General features: G+C 44.6%; 2 protein-coding genes across 2 annotated transcripts; one reads left to right on the forward strand and one right to left on the reverse strand.

Moving 5' to 3' along the window:
* The first annotated feature begins 736 nt into the window (after positions 1–736).
* tty (tweety) lies at positions 737–9,156 on the forward strand. The gene is made up of 7 exons (XM_018016342.2): positions 737–874; positions 1,703–2,188; positions 2,307–3,070; positions 3,134–3,303; positions 4,438–4,449; positions 4,522–5,473; positions 5,544–9,156. The coding sequence occupies exons 1-7, from the start codon at positions 737–739 to the stop codon at positions 5,992–5,994; spliced, it is 2,973 nt and encodes a 990-aa protein (XP_017871831.1). The 3' UTR covers positions 5,995–9,156.
* Positions 9,157–14,886: 5,730 nt separating this feature from the next.
* On the reverse strand, positions 14,887–20,698 carry LOC108619656 (pyridoxal-dependent decarboxylase domain-containing protein 1). The gene is made up of 6 exons (XM_018016343.2): positions 20,314–20,698; positions 18,958–20,136; positions 17,084–17,347; positions 16,492–17,007; positions 16,237–16,430; positions 14,887–16,172 (listed from the first exon to the last, which is right to left on the reverse strand). Exons 1-6 carry the CDS (start codon positions 20,545–20,547, stop codon positions 15,779–15,781), a joined length of 2,781 nt encoding a protein of 926 aa, XP_017871832.1. The 5' UTR covers positions 20,548–20,698; the 3' UTR covers positions 14,887–15,778.
* Between the last annotated feature and the right edge of the window lie 1,278 nt (positions 20,699–21,976).

A 21,976-nucleotide genomic window follows, 5' to 3' on the forward strand; every position in this document is an offset into this window, starting at 1 on the left:
GCGAGATGAAAAATACCTAAAATTTAAATGAGCTCGGAGCGGAATTTGTGATTCACTCAAAATACTAAAAAAGATAACGGCTCGTGTTGAAAAGTATGTTTAATAGTAGAGCAAAAGCCAACTGGACAATACTAGAGCCACATTTCTTTTCCTGTCATTACTTATGCATATTCATCTGATACTTTTACAGACCTGAAAAAGTGATTCAGATAAAAAGTTGTAAAGTTCGTCTTTTTTAACGTCGGTATAGCATACATATAGACTCTACCTAGTATCGCATACATAGCATACACACGTCGGTACGCTCCATATTCCACATACATACATACATCTGTTCGAGATTGTATGTGTGTACCCACTTATATATACTTACCACACTATAGATATCTGAACAGCGTTTGGAACGTGCCAAACCACGCCTAACTCTCCTTTCCCTTTGAATGAATAAATGAATGAGCTACATCCTTGAAGAGTCTTGTGAACTAATTGTGTTACCATGTTGCTTCTTTCCCTCACAGTGTGCGACAGTTTGATGTCAAGAGTTTAAAACTCTGCACCGACAGCACGAAGCACAGTGACGAAGTAGAGGACGAGGACGAGGACGGGTCGACACCTGCAGGAGCTTTTGCACGCCCCTTTAGCGCCTTCATTACCATTTCCACACTCCATAGCCTTACGAACCGGGCCATTTTGGTAAACGCGGTCCGAGCACTCGACGGCCAGTCCCGCATCCAGGATGGGCGACTATCATGAGTTTACGGATCAGTACAAAGTGCCGGTGATAGCCAAGCTGCTGCACGCACTGCCCCACTACAACATCACCTTCCACAAGATCAACAGCACGTTCCGGCCCAACGATGAGATCTACCTGGAGGTAAGCCCTATCTCCGCTCATCCCTCACGTTCCATGCAATAATGTCAATCAAACGGTATATCTACTACTTTGAGTACGAATTTTAGTTAGCTGCAACTATATCTAAGCTAAGAGCTATCATAGCTATATGTTTTGAGCATATTTAAATCCTTGATCTAATAGACTTGGATAGAAATAGACTTTGATTATAACTCTGATTTTATATCAGCATTTCATCATTTTATAATTATTTTATCGCAGTAATCCAAGCTGAGTAACTTACATTCAAATTAACCGACAATGATAGTAATTATGATAAAAGCCAACAGTCAAATGCCTATATAGTGCTTGAGTCTATATTTCGACTGAGTTCTGCAGTAACCTAGAATGAAATCAGAGGGAAAATATATCATAAAATATAACACATATAATAATAATAATATACCTTTGCTTCAAATTTTTTAAAATTTCGTGTAATGTAGAAAAAAGTATTATTTTTTAAATTCATTTGTGCTTATATGATTCCGTTTATATAGTTATTGTTCATAGAAGGAGTGATAAATTATCGGTAAGATACTGATCTAAGATTGGCTACTTACCTTCAAGCTAGACACAAATTTGTATGTAAACTGAAATTCCTAATATCGCACATAGTATTAGAGTTTGATTGTAAGACCGATAATTATCGATAAGCTATAGCTAAATTGTCTCAAAGTGGCTCCTTAGCTTTAGCTCTATATTAAGACAACACTAACATTAGCCAGCCCAGCTCTTATCGAGCTGAACATCATAGCGAATGCGCACTGTACAACGAAATTGATTAATTGATTCTCTCTCGCCCACGATCAGAGCCTGGGCATACTGGGATCGGTGCCAGCAGCCCTGCTGATTGTCTCGCTGCTGGGACTGTTGTTTTATCTGATGACGCGCTGCTGCGACCGGAAGCCACGCCCAGCCCACTCGATAACCAGCCTGAAGGTGGCGCTCTCTATCGTCACGGTGATGTGCTGTGCGGCGATCGGACTGGGCCTCTACGGGAACGACGACTTGCACAACGGACTGCTGGAGGTGCTGACCGCCGGCCGGAAGGTGGACAATCTGGTGACGACCATACGCAATCAGACGCACATATTGGAGAATACGCTGACCAATCGCATACGGCCGCAGCTGGTGGAGCTGGCGGACATCTTCGATCAGCCGGTGTCCAATCAGACGGCGCTCTCCAAGCTCTTTGTCTCGCTCAATATTGTTCAGGGCAACGTGACGTTGGCCACCAATGCGGCCAGCGATATCCGGCGTCCGTTGATGGGCATCTCGATGACGCACTTTCTGACCGTGAGTAGTACCGTTAGCTAGCTGTGCTTTAATCATTAGCTGCTCCCTCGCGACCCACCTCCCCATTCTCCCTGGCCTGATCCTTGACCCCTAAACCGTTTCTAATCTCATTGCACAGCGCGGCGATCAATGGGAGCTAATCCGCTGGCCCGGCACGGTGGCCACCCTGGCTCTGCTGCTTGTGCTCTGTGCTGTTTTGCTAGTGGGCGTGGCACGGCACTCGCGCTGCGCCCTAATACTGTTTAGCGTTTGCGGCCTGCTCGCCGTCACCGGTTCCTGGCTGATGTCCGGCCTGTATCTGTCGTCGTCGGTGGCCGTGGGCGACCTGTGCATCAGCCCAGCCGACTTCCTGGTCTCGACAGCGCCCCGGGACCTGCCCACCAATGTCCTGCTGCACTACACCCAATGCGAGCCGGGCCACACGAACCCGTTCACCCAGCGCCTGCGCGAGTCGCAGAACTCGCTGAACAACGCCCGCAGCGCCATGGCCACCGTCATGAAGATCTCACTGGTGCTCTTCAAGAGCTCGGGCCTGCAGCCGAAATTGGGTGCGGTCAATGCCGATTTGAACAGCAGCGAACGTCTGCTCACCCAGCTGACCGCCCTGGTCGACTGCAAGGCGGTGCATCACAATTTCCTGGCCGCGGCACGTGGCCTCTGCGAGGGCGGCCTGTTGGGCCTGGTGCTGATGCTCATCGCCAGCTTCATAGCGGCCATCTTGCTGACGATCATGGTGTGGGTCGATTCGCACACATGGATCTACATACGCAAGCGCAACGACTACGCCCAGGTGGACGAGCCATCCTATATATCGCATCCGGCGCCCCAAAACCATCAGCAGATGATGAATGCGGCACGCACGCTGCCACGCAACCATAACGGGTAGGTGTTTGTTGATCCCTAGACTGATCCCATTGCAGCTCGGCAAAACCGCTCTCATTGCAGGCACTTCAGTCCGCCGGTGATCAGTGGCTCCCACACGCTCCAGCATCCCAATAAGCGACAGCAGCACGAGATGATGGCCCACGCGCACATCCAGCAGAACATGCGGGCTATGGGCACCCATACGCTGGGCAGACTGCCCTCGCACAACCACAGCCCCACCCACATGACTGGTAAGTGCAAGTGCCGTTACCTGAATACCACCAACACATCAATGCCAGCATCGAACACGAACACCAGCCCCAACACCAACCCCAGCACCAACCCCCCACAACAGCCCAAACACAACCATAGTAAATACCATCAGTAGCACTATTAGCATCACCTGCACTATCCCAACTCTCTCTCTCTCTCTCTCACCTCTCTTTCTGTCTCTGCCCATCTCTCTTTCTTTCTACATCAGCGTCTCTCGCTTTATCATGATATCTATTGGGCATTATATTATATGAGCTCGGCTTGATCAAAGTTTTTGAACTCAGCTAATTAACCAAAATGAAAATTTCATATTTCAACTTCGTCTTGTTCAGTTCTCATAGACAAGTATAGATTATATCTAAAATGACTATAGATCAATGCTTGACAGCTAACTGGAGGTTATAAGTATTGGGATAGGAATAATATCTTATGTATGATAGAAGTATCTTAGATTAAAATACAAATAATATCTTAAATATTAATCCTATCTAAATATAAGCTGTACATAGCACTCAACCTATAGATTTATAGTAGACGCAGAAGTTAGCTCTAACCGTACCTTAATTTGAGATCCCATTGACATCCTAGGGAAGGAATGATGAAAGCAGATGAATGCAATTTTGTTTCGAAGCTAATACAAATATATATTAAATCTTATTGAATAGAATTAGTTTATTTATCCGAAACACTGGATAATATTAGCAGTTCGATTCATTCATCAGAAGCTCGCTTCAGCTTGATAACTCCATTTCAGCATCTTAGGATTTCAAAGTCAAACTAAAGGCAAATTATTTTTAGTTCTAAAGATAGGATCTATATGTCTATACTATCTTCATACATTTATACAATCTTACAACTACATATGTGTAAGAGTTTGAGTTGGCATCTCCAAAGTAGTTGACATTTCCAAAGTAGTTGCTCCTTTCCGACGCTACGTAAACCCTCTCTCGAACCGGCTGATGAACTTTCCGTTTCTAGTTTCTTGCCCATTTACTTACCTCATTCTCATATCATGCGTCTGACGTTCGTCCATCTCCATAAATCCGTCACATCCGCATCCGCATCCGCATTCCGTATCCTCATCCGCCTTGCTAATTGTGTGTACATTTTAGGTCCCAATAACGGTAAATATGCAACCCTAAGCAAACAATGCAAAACTTTGGAAGCCAATGACTTTTACTGAAAATCGTCGCCAGCCGCCGCCGTCGCCGCCGCAGCCGCTTCCTCCCTACCGCCCAGCACACAGGCCCAGGTGGCCCAGGCCCACGCGCACGCCCAGGCGCAGCAGCAGCAGCAGCAGCAACAACAGTTGGGTCCGCAGCCAATCTACTGCCATCATCCTCACCAGCATCCGCACGCTCATCCACACGCCCATCCCCATTCGCACTCGGCAGCCGTTGCGGCCGCCGTGCAACATCAGCACGCCATCTACCATCAGCAGCAGGCCCAGGCGCAGCAGTATGGCACCTATACGACAGCTGCGGCGGCACATCATGCGCAGCAGCATCATTTGCCGCCGCCGGGCCAGAGCCAGATCTATCAGCAGATCCCTGCCCATCTGGCCGGCCAGTTGGCGCCCAATGGCAATCCGCACTCCATTTATCAGCCGCTGGTGGCGGTCAGCCAGGGCTCCATTTACGTCTCCAACCTGGCGACAATGCGGCGCCAGAATAGCCAGGGTGGCCCCCAGATACCGGCCCATCATCACCAGCAGCCGGTGCAGGCGCAGCCCCCTCCAAATCCCCACCAGCAGCAGCAGCAGCAGCCCAATCCCCACGCCCACCCACAGCATGCCCAGCAGCAGCAGCAGCCGCCGCCGCCTTCGCAGCAGCAACAGCAGCAGATGCTACAGCATCAGCTGAAGTCGCCGCAGCAACAGCAACAGCAGCAGCAGCAGCAGCAGGTGCCCGAAACGGAGGTGGTGCCCATCAGCACCGCCATGGACTCGGCCATATATGATCGGGATAAGCAGATATACAAGTGCTCGACGCTGCGGCAGGGCGGCAAGTTCGATCCCAAGTACAAGCCGTCGATACTCAATTGCCCCCTGCCTGAGATACCCAAGGATGCGGAGCAGCCCAAGGTGGAGTCCATCTATCAGCAGCAGCAGCAGCAACAGCAGCAGCACCAGACGCAGAACTATTCCAAGTAAGTTGGTCGCTTGATGCGGACGCCGCTCTCAAACCTTCCGATTCTGTTCAATCTTGCCCTTGTTTAGGACCTTGCAACGGCCCCCGATGAAGCTGCCGCCGCAGATGAAGGCCATACCGCCGCCGCGCATTGGCACGCCCACCTCGCCGCCGCCGCCCACAGCGCAAGCGGACACAGTGCAGCAGAATGGCGGCGGCGGCGGCGGCAGTGGCGGCCCCAACAACGAAGACGCCTCACTGCCACCGCCTCCGATGGAGGCACAGACGCATCTCGGCAACAGCGCGGACAACGCGCCGCCCAAGCCCCGTCTCCAAGCTGCCAACGGCAAGGCTGGCAACGGCCTTGTCCTGCTCAACGGTGCAGGCGGCGGTGGTGGCGGAGCAGGAGCAGCAGCAGCAGCAGCCGCAGCCGCTGGCGCCAATGTGGGCAACCCGGGTGTCCTGGACGACGACGACGATCTGCCGCCGCCGCCGCCGGCGATAACCGACGAGAGCAATTATGCGGTCACCGAGCTGTAAGCGCAGCCCCGGCTCAGCTCCACGAGCTACGGATAGTGGCCAGAATCGGCATTTAGTAGCATATTTGAGTGTTCCTTGGTTCTTGAATTGCGCTTCGCATCCCAATCCTAAGCCCATTTTATTGATTTCCTAACGCATTCCAACAATTAGGGCCAAATTAGCCAAACGAGAAATACTTGAAACTGAAATGGAAAAACTGAACCCACAACTGGACTTTTTGTATATATACAAACACACTTGATACAGATCCTAGCTATCACAAACACACACACACACTTATACTAAACATATACTTATATATACATACATACATATATACACGATATTTGGTATATTCTTTTTGATAATAGGCATTTTTATTGCAACAACTTTTAGCCGAACAGCGAGAACAAGCAACACAAGGAAGGAAACAAAACAAACAAAATATATAGATGAAGATAATGCCAAGAACACAAAGCAAAATATGGGACAAAATATTGTATTATATAGCGTCATATGCAAAGTTATATGTAGGAGTACGTACGTAGGCCGGAACCACTTAAAACAGAAGGAAAGAAAAACAAAAGTTAAGAAATAGAAAAAAAATTCGAACTTTTGAGCTTTGACAACACGAAGCTCCCTTACCCCCTCCAACTCTCCACAAATAAGAAGAAAAGGAAAGGCGCATTTAGAAATTAGAAACTTTCCAAAGAAAAGAAGAAAATATAGATATAGTTGCGATTTTAAAAGCCGTTAAACAAAAATTCACAATTTAGGAAAAAAAAAAACAAAAAACAAAAAATGAAAACGGTTTTTTATTAAAATTGCTTCAAATTCGAATTCGTCAAATTGGTCTTAAATAATCGAGAAATTCTAAAATCAAGTGCATGGTCACTTCAATTAGTTAGTAAGGAGAAACAACTGCAGAGGGGGAGCAAGAGTTCAACGGTTTTTTTTTTTTAAATGAATTTTGTCGTCAATTTTTTTTTTCGATAATAATACGGTCGAGTATGGGCGAGTGTGCGAGCGTGTGTGTGTGTGTAGGTGTGCGTGAGCAAGTGTGTGTGCGACCGGCATTGGTATAGGGACTCGTGGGTAATTGGGTTGTGCGCCAGGTTAGAGCCGATATTAGAGCAGTTCGGACCTTGCGATTTTTATTGTAATGTAACCATAAGCTTAACAAAAATGCATTTATTAACAAATTTAAACTAGAAACAAAACAAATACTTAGCACATTCCGAGTGCGCATATACATACATACATGCATACATACATACATACATACTATATACGTATGTAGCTATACACAAGTAACTGTATATTTAATAGCAGTAGCTAAACGAAAATCAACGCGTAGCCTAAACGAAAATACCAAAACCCCCAACTGGAATTCCAGATCGTGTGTGTTAACAGAATAGCAATATAAATAATGTAAACGTACTGCCCCCACATTCGGCTGAGCCGAAAGACACCAATTGACACCAGAAACAAGTACTACAGTTAAATAAATAAATCTACATACATTTATATAAATATATATACATACATATATTTATGAACTACAGCAATATACAAATATAAACTAAAGGCATTATGCAGATATTAAAACTCGATACTTGTGTAGTTAGTTAGCGGAGTTGTTAGTGGAATTCTAAAGTGAAGACAAATATGAGAAGGAAGTAAGCTAAACACAAATACAAAAACAAAACGATAGCAGTGTGACCAGAGGTCAGCCTAGCATCCAAGAACTAAGAAATCGCTTAAGCACTGCCCGTAAAGCCAGTGAGTTTTTAATACACACACACAAACACTCACGTACACGTACATACACATATATATATACATATATATAAATGAACTACATTTACAGTACAGCTAAAGAAGGATTTATTATTAGACTAATACTGTACACTATATAGAGCACATCGGGAATGATCAATTGTATAATATAAACATACATACATATATTATATACAAAATATATATGTACGAAAAGCATATTCACGCAAACGAAGTGACAAAGGATGGGAAAAAAAAGAGAATACCAAAATCGAAAAACCAAACAAAAAACAAATTTCGAAAATTTATTCGATAAATTTAAGCTTTTAAGTATTAATACTTATGTATAGAAACTGTAAAGTAACTTCAAAACGAAAAACGACCTAATCAAGTTTTTTTTATTCGCTTATATACAATAATACATAATGTTATATATATATATACAATACATATATACAAATTATTGAACAACTATTATGGCACGTATATATGTAGCTAAACATCGACCCGCCCCTGCCGCGTGTCGCCCCCGCCCAGGGTCCGTCAACCAGAAAGAAGCGCAAGAAGAATCATAGCAACTAATGTGGTTGGTTGATCGACTATCAAATACCCCTGCAGGCAGAAAAAAAAAAAACGACAAGCCTCAAGCTCAATTTTGATCTAATATCTCAAATTCAATATTTGACTTTTTTTTTTTAGTTTTTATTAAAAAATATATAAAATAAGTATATATATCTTTCTTTTTTTTTAAATTTATATTTATATAAGTTGATATATGTATTTATTTTTTCTGTAAAGCCTAACTAGAGAAAATTAGAAATTCATTCAAGAATTCAAAAAGATGCTGGAAAAAAGTCGATCTAAGAACTGAAAGCAATGCAAATAGATATAGATATTTTTTTGAACCACATTTAAAAGGATCTTGGGATAACGAAATCTTGTCGTTTAACCAATCTAAATGATATTTACCTATATCAGACACAGGGGGATGCACTGCAGGGGTAGCCATATGGGATTGGCTATACTTCGGGACGGGTAGATTTGACTTATGACACAAGCTGGACGCAGCGATATATATATATACATACAGATATATATATATATGTATAACACATTAGCTCGTAAATATATTTCTGTGTTAAATGTTGTCATCGTACGCGTTGTAGTTATTAAAGGCAAAAATACAAATGGAATGAACAACTTTGGGTAATGGGAAAAAGAGAAACATTTTCGAGGCTTGCTGAGTATGTGCGTGTGTGTATGTATGTATGTGAGTGTACGCATGCATACACACATACATATATAGTTAAAGACAATGTAAAGAGAAGCGCCAGATCAAGCTTAAATAAAAACAAAATTAAAAAAAGAAAACATTAAAAATAATAAAATTAAAAAAAAAAAAAACATCCCGCATACCTAAGTATTCGGTTATATTGGGAATATCGCATAACTGCGTGAAGATGAAGTTGGATAAATTAGCTGATTTGAAGGGTTTATAATATTTTATGCGAAACAAAAGTAGAATATACAAGAAACACACAAAAATTACAAATAAACAAACAAAAAACCCACAAACAAAAAAAAAAAGGCTCCGAAATCCGACATAAATTTCATTCAAGCAAAAAGCGGCAACCATAAAAAACGCTAAAAAAAAAAAAAGAAAATATTAATAAAATAAAATAAAACAATACAAAAATCAATTACATAACGAGTTTTACTGGTCGATTTATGGAATATATGTAACTGGAAAAATATTTCGTATTTGTCTAACCGCATATATCATGCTTTAGCCCAGGCAAATGGTAATTCCTAAATTATTGTGCTCGTAGTATCCATGTGCATACATCAGACATATGTATATACATATAATTAAACATCAAACATTGTGTGGTATACATCAGACATCATTTAACACCATGCAACGTGCATCAAATACATATATTTAAACATCATACATCACACATCACTTATATGCATTCAAACATTCATTTAAATATCATACATCATACAACAAACATCTTTACGCATCATACATCATATTTATATGCATTCTACTATCATGCATCAGGTATCATTCATCATATGCCAAACATCAAAAATCATACATCTCACATACATATGTGTATACATATCTGAGAATATCTAATTCATAACATATTCATTCATCATACATATTGACAAACCCATACTACATCCATAACTGAATATACACATATGTACCTAAATACCTACCTTCGTATTTATGCAAACGCATCTATATACAATACATACATAGTATGTACATGTAATCTCATATGATGATATTTACCTGCATATAAATTGTAGAGTAAATTTCGCTGGGGCAGACTCAGTCTGCCCAGGGTACTTTCACAAGAAATTTATAATTGTGGGGCATGGGGCGAGGAGAGGGGAAGGGATGAGGTGTGGGATTATGAGGTGTCCGCCGCGTCCACGCGCGTGCCAGCGGAGGGCGGCCCAAGCCGAGTGGCGCCGCGAGGCGCACTCAAGCTTCGCACGCGGACGGAGGAAAGGTTTAATCGGCGATTTCCAGATGGGAAATCAAACTTAGGACTAACAATATTTAAACTTAATAATACTTACATTCTACTAATTAAAACTACGAAACTACACAGCTACAAACTTATCACTACGAGCTTCAAAAGTACATTACATGACTACAACTTAATTACTACAAACCTATATATTACAAACCTACTACTACAAGCTTGTTTACTACCAAAATATTGGGCGGTGGGCTGGCGAGCCGCCTTACAGCCGTCGGGAGACGACCACGGCTCCTGTGGCCGCCACCGTGATGTTAAAGACGGCACCGTCAGCCGAAATCCTGAACCTAGTCCGTCGGTGCCGCCGGCCGCAAGCCTCGATCTCCCTCCTCAATAACCTAATGGCGTCCGCGCTCAGGACGGTTCCGGCCGGATGCACCTTCCAGTTACAGGGCATCTGCCGCTCCGCCACGTCTTCGCTGTCGAACCAATCCGCCAAGTCTGAATCCCACCCTTCGAGGACGTCAGCTATATCGACCATGAGCTCTGCTCCCCACGACGGGCTCTTCGGGGGTGACGCATCCGTAGCCTCTCGGCCACCTCGGGTGGGCTCTTGGACGCCCGCACGGGGAACGTCCGGCGTCCGCTGCCGCGGCTGAGCTGGCGGCTGTCCCACGCAGTCCATCCTCATCCTCCGTCTGGCGGGCTCGCCGGGAACCGGTCGTCCCACGGTGTTCGGGCGCTCGCGGCTTCTAGAGCGGCGGCGTCTGCGTCCCACTCCCTGTGCCCGTTCGGCTGAATGCTCCGACCTGGAGATAGGGTCGCTTATCCACCGGCGACTCTTCACGGCCCTCGGTGTATATCGCACCGCCACCCGAGGGGAGTCGTCGCGGTGACCTCTCCTTGGCCTGGCATCCACGCGATGTTGCGGCATCGGCTCTGCCTCCCTTTTTCCGCGACTAGGCGCGGCTTCGTGATGCGCCGCCCTGTCGTCGCCTCTCCTTGTCCACAAACCTCCCGGCGATGCCGCTCGCCCTCCAGCCTCCTTATCCAGTACTCCTTGCGTCGACGGGCTACCTCTGGATTTACCTTCGACCTCTAGTCCCATTGTCTTTACCTTCTTAGGCCCTACCTCCAGATCATTTGTCCTTGCTGTAGGAGGACACTCGCTGAGTTCCTGCTTCTGCGAACTATGATCTACTTTCTCCGCCCAGCCCCAGGACGACGCGCCCTGTCCGTCGACTGGCAATCCTCCATCCGTCACCACCGCGCTCTCCTTCTTCACTGGGAGCTGTGGCAGCGGCGTTTCTCTCATCGGCTCCTCTACCATCCTCATTATGAGCTTCGCGTTGCCACAACGCAACGTGGTACCCATGGCGCACAGGAAGTCCATCCCTAGGATGAGGTGGTCAAGCATGGTCGGCATGACGAGCATCGCCATCTGTACCACCTTCCCTGCGTGACCTACCTCTACCATTATCATCTTCGTTACATGTAGTGCAGACCCATCGGCCAGTGTAATCCGCGACTGCACATCTAGGAACTCTCCTCGAATCGTCAGCCGGCGCACGCAATCCTCGGTCATAAGGCTGCGTGTGGCCCCGGTGTCGATCGTGGCGGTCATCCTTCGACCCCCGATCAGAACCGAAGCGATGATCCTCCTATCTTCTACGATTAGAGGACATCTCTGAGAGTACATCCGCCGGGATCCTACTCCGGATGTGGCCTCCGGAGCCATTTTATATATTTTATTTTATTTGTTATTTTATTTTATTTTATATTTTATTTTATTTTATTTTATATTTTATTTTTTATTTTATTTTTTATTTTATTTATTTTTATTTTATTTTATTATTTTATTTTTTATTTTATTTTTTGTTTCATTTTATTATTTAATTTAATTTTATATTTTATTTTATTATTTTATTTTATTTTATTATTTTATTTTATTTTTTATTTTATTTTTATTTTATATTATTTTATTTTATTTTTATTTTATTTTAATTCCACACTCGGCCCACTGTGCACTCCAGTTTTATGGCCTCTAGTCCGTTACTTTAATTTGTTGTACACTACTCAGGGCATGTCCGACACGTCACATCAGTTTATTCTTCATTCTGCATATAGAGACATAAAACCGCGATATTAATTCGTTTGCTTCTTCCTCTTCTTCGAACTTCGTCTGTTTTCTTCTCTCTTATACGCGAGATCGCGAGCAAAGCGACGTTAGATTTTAGCATGCGCCAAAATGTCGCGCACCAGCAAGCTCAATGGCTGCGGCGCGGGGGCGGGGGCTATGCTCGAAAATGTACAATACTCACGTGCAAATGAATGCAACTGGCTCGCTCATCTCATTTTTACCTCTTTGAGAGTACTCTCACAAGAAACTTACAGTTGTGTGGCACGCGAGGAGTGGGGAAGGGAGGAGCGGAGGGCGGCCCAAGCCGAGTGGCGCCGCGAGGCGCACTCAAGCTTCGCACGCGGACGTAGGTTAGGTTTAATCAACGATTTCCCAGAAATCGCCGATCGGCTAGTCAAAGGAGAGAGGGAGAAAATAAAGGAACAACTTGTGGAATTTTCGTTATATTTATTTTACGCACTGTTATACTTCACTCTTGCACGATTTCAATTCTCGTTTCATGCTCCTTGTGAATTTTTCGTTCTGTCTATATATTTATTTTATACACTATTATACTTCACTCTTGCACGATTTCAATCCTTGTTTCTCTTGTTGCTCTTTGTGTCGCTCTTGCTGCTACTCCACAAATTCCTATGCGTCCGATCTGCGCGACGCTTTATAACAAATTGAATTCAACTCTCCACAGCGCGGTCTCTCCGCTCTCGCGGGCAGTCTCCATGCTGGGGCAGGGTTGCACTGCCGATCGGCGAAGCGCGCGCGCGCTCACCCGCTTTTCAAATTCAAATTTAAGACTAACTAACTATTAAACCCAATAATACTAGCATTCTACTAATTACAACTACGAAACTACAAACTTATCACTACGAGCTTATATATTACTTACAAAACTACATTACATGACTACAACTTAATTAGCACAAATTTATATATTACAAACCTACTACTACTACAAAAAAGAGCCGCCTTACAAAATTAGAAATGAAGTTTTTGTATAAAAAAGGCCACATTTTTTATAATAATAATTATAATTATTAATTTTATTATTATTATTATTATGATTATTATTATTATTTTTATTTTTATTATTTTATTATTATATTCTTCTTATCATTATTCTTATTATTATTATTATAATTATTTTTATTATTATTTTTTTTAACTTTTAATTTTAATTTTTTTATTTTTCTTTTATTATTATTAATATTCCTTGAATTTTATAGGAACAAGCTTAATTATGTTTTATAATTCATATTTAAACGCATATTTTGCTGCTGCTGGTTCTGTGCCTTGTTGCCATTGGTTGAAATTGCTATGGATCTATGCTTCCACTGCGAGATTTCCATGCAGTTGTGCAGCTATGCATTTCTACTCTTCAAGAGGTGTCGTGTTGCATGCGCTGCTCACCCGCTCGCCGTAAATGTGAAGAGTGCGAACTCAGCGCGCCCCTGCACCCGCTGCGCTCTCTCCTCTCCGTTGGTGACTTTTGGGTACTAGATCCCCTTCGCCGGCTCCACAGGGATCAAGCGATACAGGCTTGGTCAGCATATTCCTCAAACTCCTGAACGATTTCTGTTGATGCTTCTGCATGCAGGTTGATAATTCATACATATTGATATGTATGCATACATATATATGTGTAGTCTTACATCACAAGTCATACATAATTACTGTCATACATAAGAGACCATACATACTTAGATGCAGTCATACATCAAACTTAAATCATACATTCATACATACATATGTACAGACATTTTTGCATACCTTATACATGCATATGCACATCTATATGCGCGTACAAACATACATACACACATACATATGTACTTATATACATCAATATACATCATTCATACAATGTATTCTGTAAGCATACATACATACAAATGTATGTGCATATGTACATACCCAGGCATATTCAAGCATATGTACATACATGTATGTATATGCATGTACATATGTGTGTACATATGCACATATATATACATACATCCAATATGAGTATGTTCATCTGGCATAAGGCATTGCATATAAACATCATGCATATGTACATATGTACATTCACATAAACATGCAACGTACATACATTGTGTACATCATATGATGTATTGTACATACATAAATACAGAACTACATGCATTATACATGCACATATATATACATACATACATGTGAATGTGTCTACATAGTATGTACATACATACAGATGTATGCATGCAGCCAATTACATTACATCATATAATCATCATCAGATAGTCATCAATTCATCAACCGCTCAATAGTTTAGTTTGCAATTCTTATTAGACTGTCTATAATGGAAATGAAGAGTGCGGCCATATATAGCTATCTCTTTTCAACTAAAAAACAACAGAAATTCAATGCAGTTTTTAAATTTATTTGCTTGTTTTTTTTTTGTTGTTGTTTTTTTTTTTTTATATAATTATACTAATATTTATTCTCATTATCATTGTGCACATTTTCAGCAGCATATTTCACGTCAATTTGTATAATAAATATATTTATCATTTTCATATAAATATATATATGTATGTATGTATATAATTAGCATAGAATATTTATATATAAATGTTGTTGTTTTTGTTTTGTTTTGTTTTGTTTGTTTTTGATTTCACTTAGCGCCTAAACAAATTACAAATTAAATTAGAATGTTGCTAAAAATATACGAGGGTTAAAGAAAATATAAGAGCAAAAGAATAAGAAACAGAAGAACAAAATGGAATTGAAAATGCCCAACACAGAAGAGCAACAACAACAACAACAATAGCAACAGAGCAACAACAACGATGCAAAAAGTAATAAGAAATCATAAAAATAATATGCATAAAATATGATTAATAAATTGGTTAAAAATATAGAGATATATATACTATATATCTATATATATATATATATATATATATGTGTGTGTGTATGTGTGTATACATATAAGAATCGATAAATGATAATACAATAGTTGATAATAGTTGAGGGATAGATTAGCTCTATCGATCTGAACTGAATTGCATAAAAGCATAAAACGTGCAATTGCATAGGGAACGTCATCATCGTCATCATCATCATCATCGGGCTCTTTGGAATTAGAGAATTGCTTTAGAAGTTTTAAGGTTCCGTCCAGTTGGTTATGCTTAAGGTATTATTATTATTATTATTATTATTAGTATTATTATTGTTATTATTATTTTGCCTGCTGGTTGAAAACATTTGTTTATGGGCGTGTTCATAAGTGGGCGCTGCTGCAAGCGTGTCGTTGTTCATCATTATTATTATTAGCATCATCATCATCATCATCATCATCAGCAGCAGCAGCATCATCATCATCATCATCATAAGCTTGTGCCAAATGAGCCAGTGGATCACTTAGTTATTTATTGTTAACTGCACTAGTCGCAGCCACCAGCTCCGGCACGGACGACGATCCGGCGCTGCTCTGGCTGACGGTGCGCGCGTGGTCCACGTGGTTGCCGATCGCTGCCGCGGCTGCTGCCGCTGAGGCCGCTGCCGATATGGGCAGAGATGTGGCAGCGACTGGCGTTGCCACGCCCACACCCGCACCTGTACCCGCACCCACAGCCACTCCAGTTGCAGTTGCTGCTGGAGTTTGGGACATTTCGTTCGCTTCCGTTGTCACCGGCTCCACGGTGGGAAAAACGGGCGGCGCGGCCGTGGACACCACTGGCGTCTGTATCATGGGCGTGGGCGGCGAGCGGTTGGCCGGCAGCTGATGCGCCGCCTCGCCCGACATTTGCATGTGATATCTGTGTGGGGAAGGCAAGTGTGTGAGTGTGAGTGGCATCCACGTGAAATATGATCGTAGCTCACTTGTAAATGTTCTCGGTGCTCTCGACGACGCCCTGGGTCAGGTTGAGGCTGCGTCCCTTGATGCCCGACTCCTTGGCCGGCGGCGACCACCAGTTGAAGACGCGGCCCACCACCGGCACGTGGCGCAGAATGCCCTCCTGCCAGAGCTTCTCCTCGGACTCGCGCTGCAAATCCGCCGTGGCCGCCTCGATGCCCTGCACTCAAATTGATTCAGTTGACAAGTCAAGGGATTTGGGATGTGCGTCTAGCTCTTACCTTCTTGACGATCTCCGACATGGTGTCGAGGACGCGCGAGTTCTCCTGCACGCTCTTGCCGACGGTGACAACCAGGTCGAGCAGCTCCTCCACCTCCGTCTCGTGCGTGACCATGCCGAAGCGCACACAGATGAGGCCGTCGGTGCCCTCGCCCAGCGAGAAGGCGTTGTCCGTCGACTTGAGCGCCTCCACCAGGTCGATGTTCAGCTTGTTGAGCTCCGTTTTGGCCTGGTCCGTCAGCAGCGACTCCCAGCCCTCGGGCACGAAGCGCACGCCGCCCATGCCCGCCCACTCGGGCAGCGGCACCAGCCGGAGCACCTCGCTGCGCTCCACCAAGTGCATGAAGCGCGCCTTGTGCTTGATCGTGGCCCGCAATATGTCCACGTGCGCCTCCAGGCTCTGGGCGAAGCTCTCCAGGTTCTCCGAGCTGGGCGGCTGCTCGCCCAGGCCCAGCTCCAGCGGGCAATAGCGTATGCAGCTGCCGTGCGTCGGATGCTCAATCACCTCGAAATCAAACTGAGCAAACGAGATTCAAGTCAATTCATATCAATTCAAGCCAAGTGCCACAACCCATTCGGATGCAGTTACTCACATTGGGACAGTCGCGCTGCAGTATCTGGCCCAGCCAGGAGTTCAGCCGATCGAAGTACGAGGCGTTGTTCACCTTCTCCAGCGGCTTCAGGCCCGCCTCGGTCGCCGCTGCTGGCTCAGCGCTCGGCGTGATTGGAATGGTTGTGCTGCCGTCGAACTGGTAGACCACCACCGGAGCAGCTGCGTCGAACAAGGCGTTCACGTCGAAGGCGCTGTTAATGATGTCCGACAGAGCGGCGCCCGTCTGAGCTCCGGGCGTGTGGCTCTACGGAAAACAGATTCGGAACGGAAGATTAATTCATGTTTAAAGGGGAATCGGGTTGAGGTGAGTTACTCGGATTGCCCAAGACTAGATTGGTTTGATAAGATTTTGGAGGGGGAAAATGGGGTTAGCTGCCTTCATCTAGGGTTCTCCAAGACTAGCTTGGTTTGATAAGAGATTAAAGAGCTTAGCTCAGTTTTCATTAAAATCCTATCAATATCTATTATCATTATCTATTATCAATACTATTATCATATCATATATATGATAGGAACTAAATCTATGACAAGTGTAGAATCGCCTTTGATTAGATTGGTGCCATAAAAGTTGGAATAGGTAACTTCCATCAAATGAACTAAAAAGCCTTTGTGAATATCCCACTACTACTATTATATCGTATGGATACAACGAGACAAGATAGTATATCTTTAAGCATGGGAATTTGGGGTACTTATCACATGGGTAATTGAAATTGATGAATAGCTAAACAGTAAACCCAGAAAGATACTAAAAACTATGCCAAGTCTCGGATTGCCTTAGATTAGGCAGACTTGATAGGAGTTTGCAATGGGAAAACGGGATAACTTCCTTGAAATGTAATGGGGATCGTATTAATATATTACTAATATTACATCCAAGGGATTAGGGGTTTTTATATCCAATTCTATGCTGAGTCTCGCATTAGCTTGATAAGGAAGTGGGAAATAAGGGTGATTGCTACATAATATGGGCATATGCCTAATATTATGCCTTTCTATTAATATCATAAACTATTATATCGTACAGATAGCACAGTATCTCAAGATATGAAGTAAATCTATGCTAAGTCAGTTCAGTCTTGACCGAGCTAAGAATAGTTTTAAAATGGAAAGGGAGGTAACTCCTACATATGTCTTTGAAAGTCTAAGTCTAAATAGGAATTAATTTAACTATTCAACTATTTTTGTAAGAGCTTAGAATGACAAATGGGACTTCCAATTCTATTATTGAAATCGTATCAATATCGTATTACTTTTATATCGTATAGATATAACAAGACTATATAATAATCTATATAGGAACATAAAGTAAATCTATGCCAAATCTCTGATTACATAAGATGACATTGGGTCTTAGTCAATTGCTAAAAGTACTATGTGGATAATGGAGAACATAGATAGAGAGAGAGGGTAGTACGACTATTTTATCAGATTGGTTATGGAGAAAAATTGACAAAGTTAGAACAAATTGTCTCAGCTTGACAATGGAGAGATTAGATAGACGATTCGCTCAATTTGTACAAGTCTCGAATGGGTAACTTCCTAAATATAAATACACGATATATAATTGAAGTCCTATCAATACAGTACTACTTTATACAATATAGATAGACCAGGAACTAAATCTCTAAAAAATCTCTAAATATCTAAAATTACATTACAGCCAATTAATTAGGATTAAGATCCCATATATAGACACATATATACCATATACTATAGTCTGTTCTATTAATTAACTGTCTAGCAAACCTTGCTCTAATCAATCTCTATTGGTATTCCAAGACCCAAGACTTGGGAGAGTTATGTGAGGTTAGGTTGATTCCTTATTGGTCTAGGGATTGGCTACTACGTTACCAGCACTCGGATGCCCTCGCACTTGGAGGCTATCTCGAAGAGAATACTGCATGTCTGGAATGCGACGTGGAGCCGCTCGGCGATGGCCTTGCGGCCGAGCGCCTGCAGGCTGGTCCACAGAGAGAGGGCGTTGAGGCGCCGGGAGAGGATCGGGTCCGATTCGAAGGCACTCAGCGCGCTGTTCTGGAGCGGCCGATGGAGCAGCACAATGGGCAGACTGGGCACGCCCAGCCAGCTGCCCAGGTTGAGGGCCATCGAGTGGAGCACGTCGTGCACGCTGCCCGGACTCTGGGCGCAGACGAGCGCGGCCAGGCCGTGGCCGCTGGCGTGGAGCCACATGTTGTGGGCCTTGCAGACGTCGCGCAGGCGCTGCAGGTTGTCCACGTAGCCGCAGAGCGAGGCGCCGATGTCGGCGACCACTAGGAGCGGCGTGCGGCTGGCGGCCAGATCCAGCTGCACCTGCTTCTGGAGCTGGGTCAGATCCATGGTGCCGTACTTGCTGTCCTCCGGTATGATCTTGATGGCGTCCAGCGAGATGCCCAGCTGGCGGCAGGCGTACTGCAGCCGCACCGGCGTCGTGTTCTCCGAGATGTAGAAGCACGGCTGGGCGAGGGCCGGAATGCCGCCCTCCAGGTAGCCCGGACAGCGGGCGACAATGGCCAGGCGCACGGTGCGCAGGACGGCGTCGGCGTTGTCCGCATGGAAGCTGCTCGCGGCGTTGCTGAAGTGGAACAGGCTGCCCAGCCAGCGGGTGGCGTCGCCGGAGATGCTGTTCGTGACGCGCAGCAGATGCTGGCGGTCCAGGTGCGACAGGTAGGCCACAATGCTGTGCGAGATGAGCGCCAAGTGGGAGACGTCGTCGAGGGCGGGCAGCGGAAACTCCGGATCGTCCTCGCTGTCCGAGTAGGCGACCAGCTGCTCCAGCGACTTCAGTATGTCCGCCGGCACACGGTGCTCCTGGCGCAGCTGCGTGGCCAGCACCAGCTCGGCGGCGGATGTGCGTGGTGCGCGCTCCTGCTCCGACTGCTCCTGCAGCGACTGGCTGTCGCCGGAGCTCTGGTTGTCGCCGGACGCATCGCTGATCACCTTCGCCGGCGAGCCGGGCACAGTCTTCACATTCTCCAGCCGCTGCAGCATCTGAGAGGAGCGCAGCTCCAGCTCAGCCAGGCCGGAGCGTATCTAAAGTAAAACATTATTATTATTATTAACAGCAGCAGCAATCAGGGAGAGAGAGAGAGAGAGAGAGAGAGCTGCAGCAGCAACAACAACAATTGCCGCAACTCTAAACACTATCAAAACAACAAGACGTTGACGTTGACGTGTCTTCGTCGTCGTCATCAAATGCCAACAACTTACGCTGGATGCGGCGATTTCAGCCACTGCTGGTGTTGCCGCCGCCGCCGCTGCTGCTGCTGCTGCCGTTGTTGTTGTTGTAGTTGGTATCGTTGCCGCTGTCGTCGCTGACGTTGTCGTTGTTATTGCTTTTGTGCCCATTGATGACGGTGACGAAGGAGACGGCGGCTGCGGCTGCGGCTGTGGGTGTTGGGCAGCGGCAGCGTTTGGCGCGGCATCAACTCCAGCCGCTGACATATTTCTATTGATTAGCTTGGCAAACTTTTCGTGGTTGCGCTTTTCCGTTCGTTCTGCCTGTTTTTCTGTTATTCTAGCTGATGTGGAGTTCTACTATGGAATTATCTCAACTACAACTTTGAGGATTTCGAATGGTTGGCATGTGTGGTCACACTGCATACGCAGCTATCCTATCGATATGTGCTATCGATATGCGACACACATAATATCGTTTATAAAACGGGCGCACTTACAGCAAGTTGGCAGCGCTATAGCCGTTACAGGGCGCCAACTATTTAAAAGTGTCTGCTCACATAAGTTTACTTGACTTTTATTGTTATTATTATTATTATTTCTCTTATTTGATTTTTCGGCACTGACCCAAATATCAGTTGGCTGTCACTAATGCATATTTGCAGCTTTGCATTTGTTTTGCGACATGTGTTTCGACGGCACTAAATAAAATGCAACTTTTGCAAAAGTCGAGCAACATTTGTATGCGACTGGATTATGCGAACATGGGGAACATGGAACATGGAGAGTTCCGACCATGTTGCCAGGCAATATGTGCATCAACACACACACACACACACACACACATACACGTGTGTACGACATGTTAGCGTGTGTGTGCGCTTGTAGCTTTGCACTTTATTCATGCATAAACTTGCTGAGAAAGTTTCGCGTTCGCTGAGCTGAGCTGAGCTGGTTCGCCAGCTAAAAGTTGCCGGAGCATTGGGATTTGCGAGTCCGCCTGCCCACAACACATGCAAATAACATATCGATGCTGCTTTTTCAAATTGATGTATATGTATGTGTGTATATGTGTATACATTTGTATGTATGTACCACCCCCCCCCCCCCCCCTGCCACGGGCTCACCCATCGATCGAACCCACCATACCCAATTGGCTGCACTTGGTTACCCTTGTGGCTTTGGCGTCTGTTGTGCCGGGGATTTGCGCCGGTGCCGCCGGAATGTGCCGTTGCACATGCATCAATTTGGCCAGGCAGCCGCAAGAGTCTGCCTGCCCCCCTCCATAAACTTTATTAAAAATAAGAAACCTCATAGAACCTTTCAATCAATGCCCCCACCCTCTCCTCATCACTCTCTTTCTCCCTCACACGCTCACCTAAGTAAATGGCATTTGCGTTACTCGAAATGTGCAGCTGTTTAAAGTTTGAGTGTGTGTGTGTATGTTTTTGCGTCGGTGTGATGTTAAAGAAGTTAGTTGAATCATTAGCATCCAATTCGGGCAAGAGGCGTGGCCAGAGATCTGAGACAGCTTCGCACACACACACACACACACGCAAATAATTACACATACATATGAACATACATACATATGTAAACAGACATGCACACATACAAATACATACAAATGTATGTATGTATGTATGTAAAGTAATACAGTTGTGGAATCTTAGTTCAATTAGCGGAATCAATTCAT

The sequence above is a fragment of the Drosophila arizonae genome, chromosome X (genome assembly GCF_054131065.1).
Source record: "Drosophila arizonae isolate 15081-1271.41 chromosome X, UAZ_ARI_1.0, whole genome shotgun sequence".
Taxonomy (NCBI): domain Eukaryota; kingdom Metazoa; phylum Arthropoda; class Insecta; order Diptera; family Drosophilidae; genus Drosophila; species Drosophila arizonae.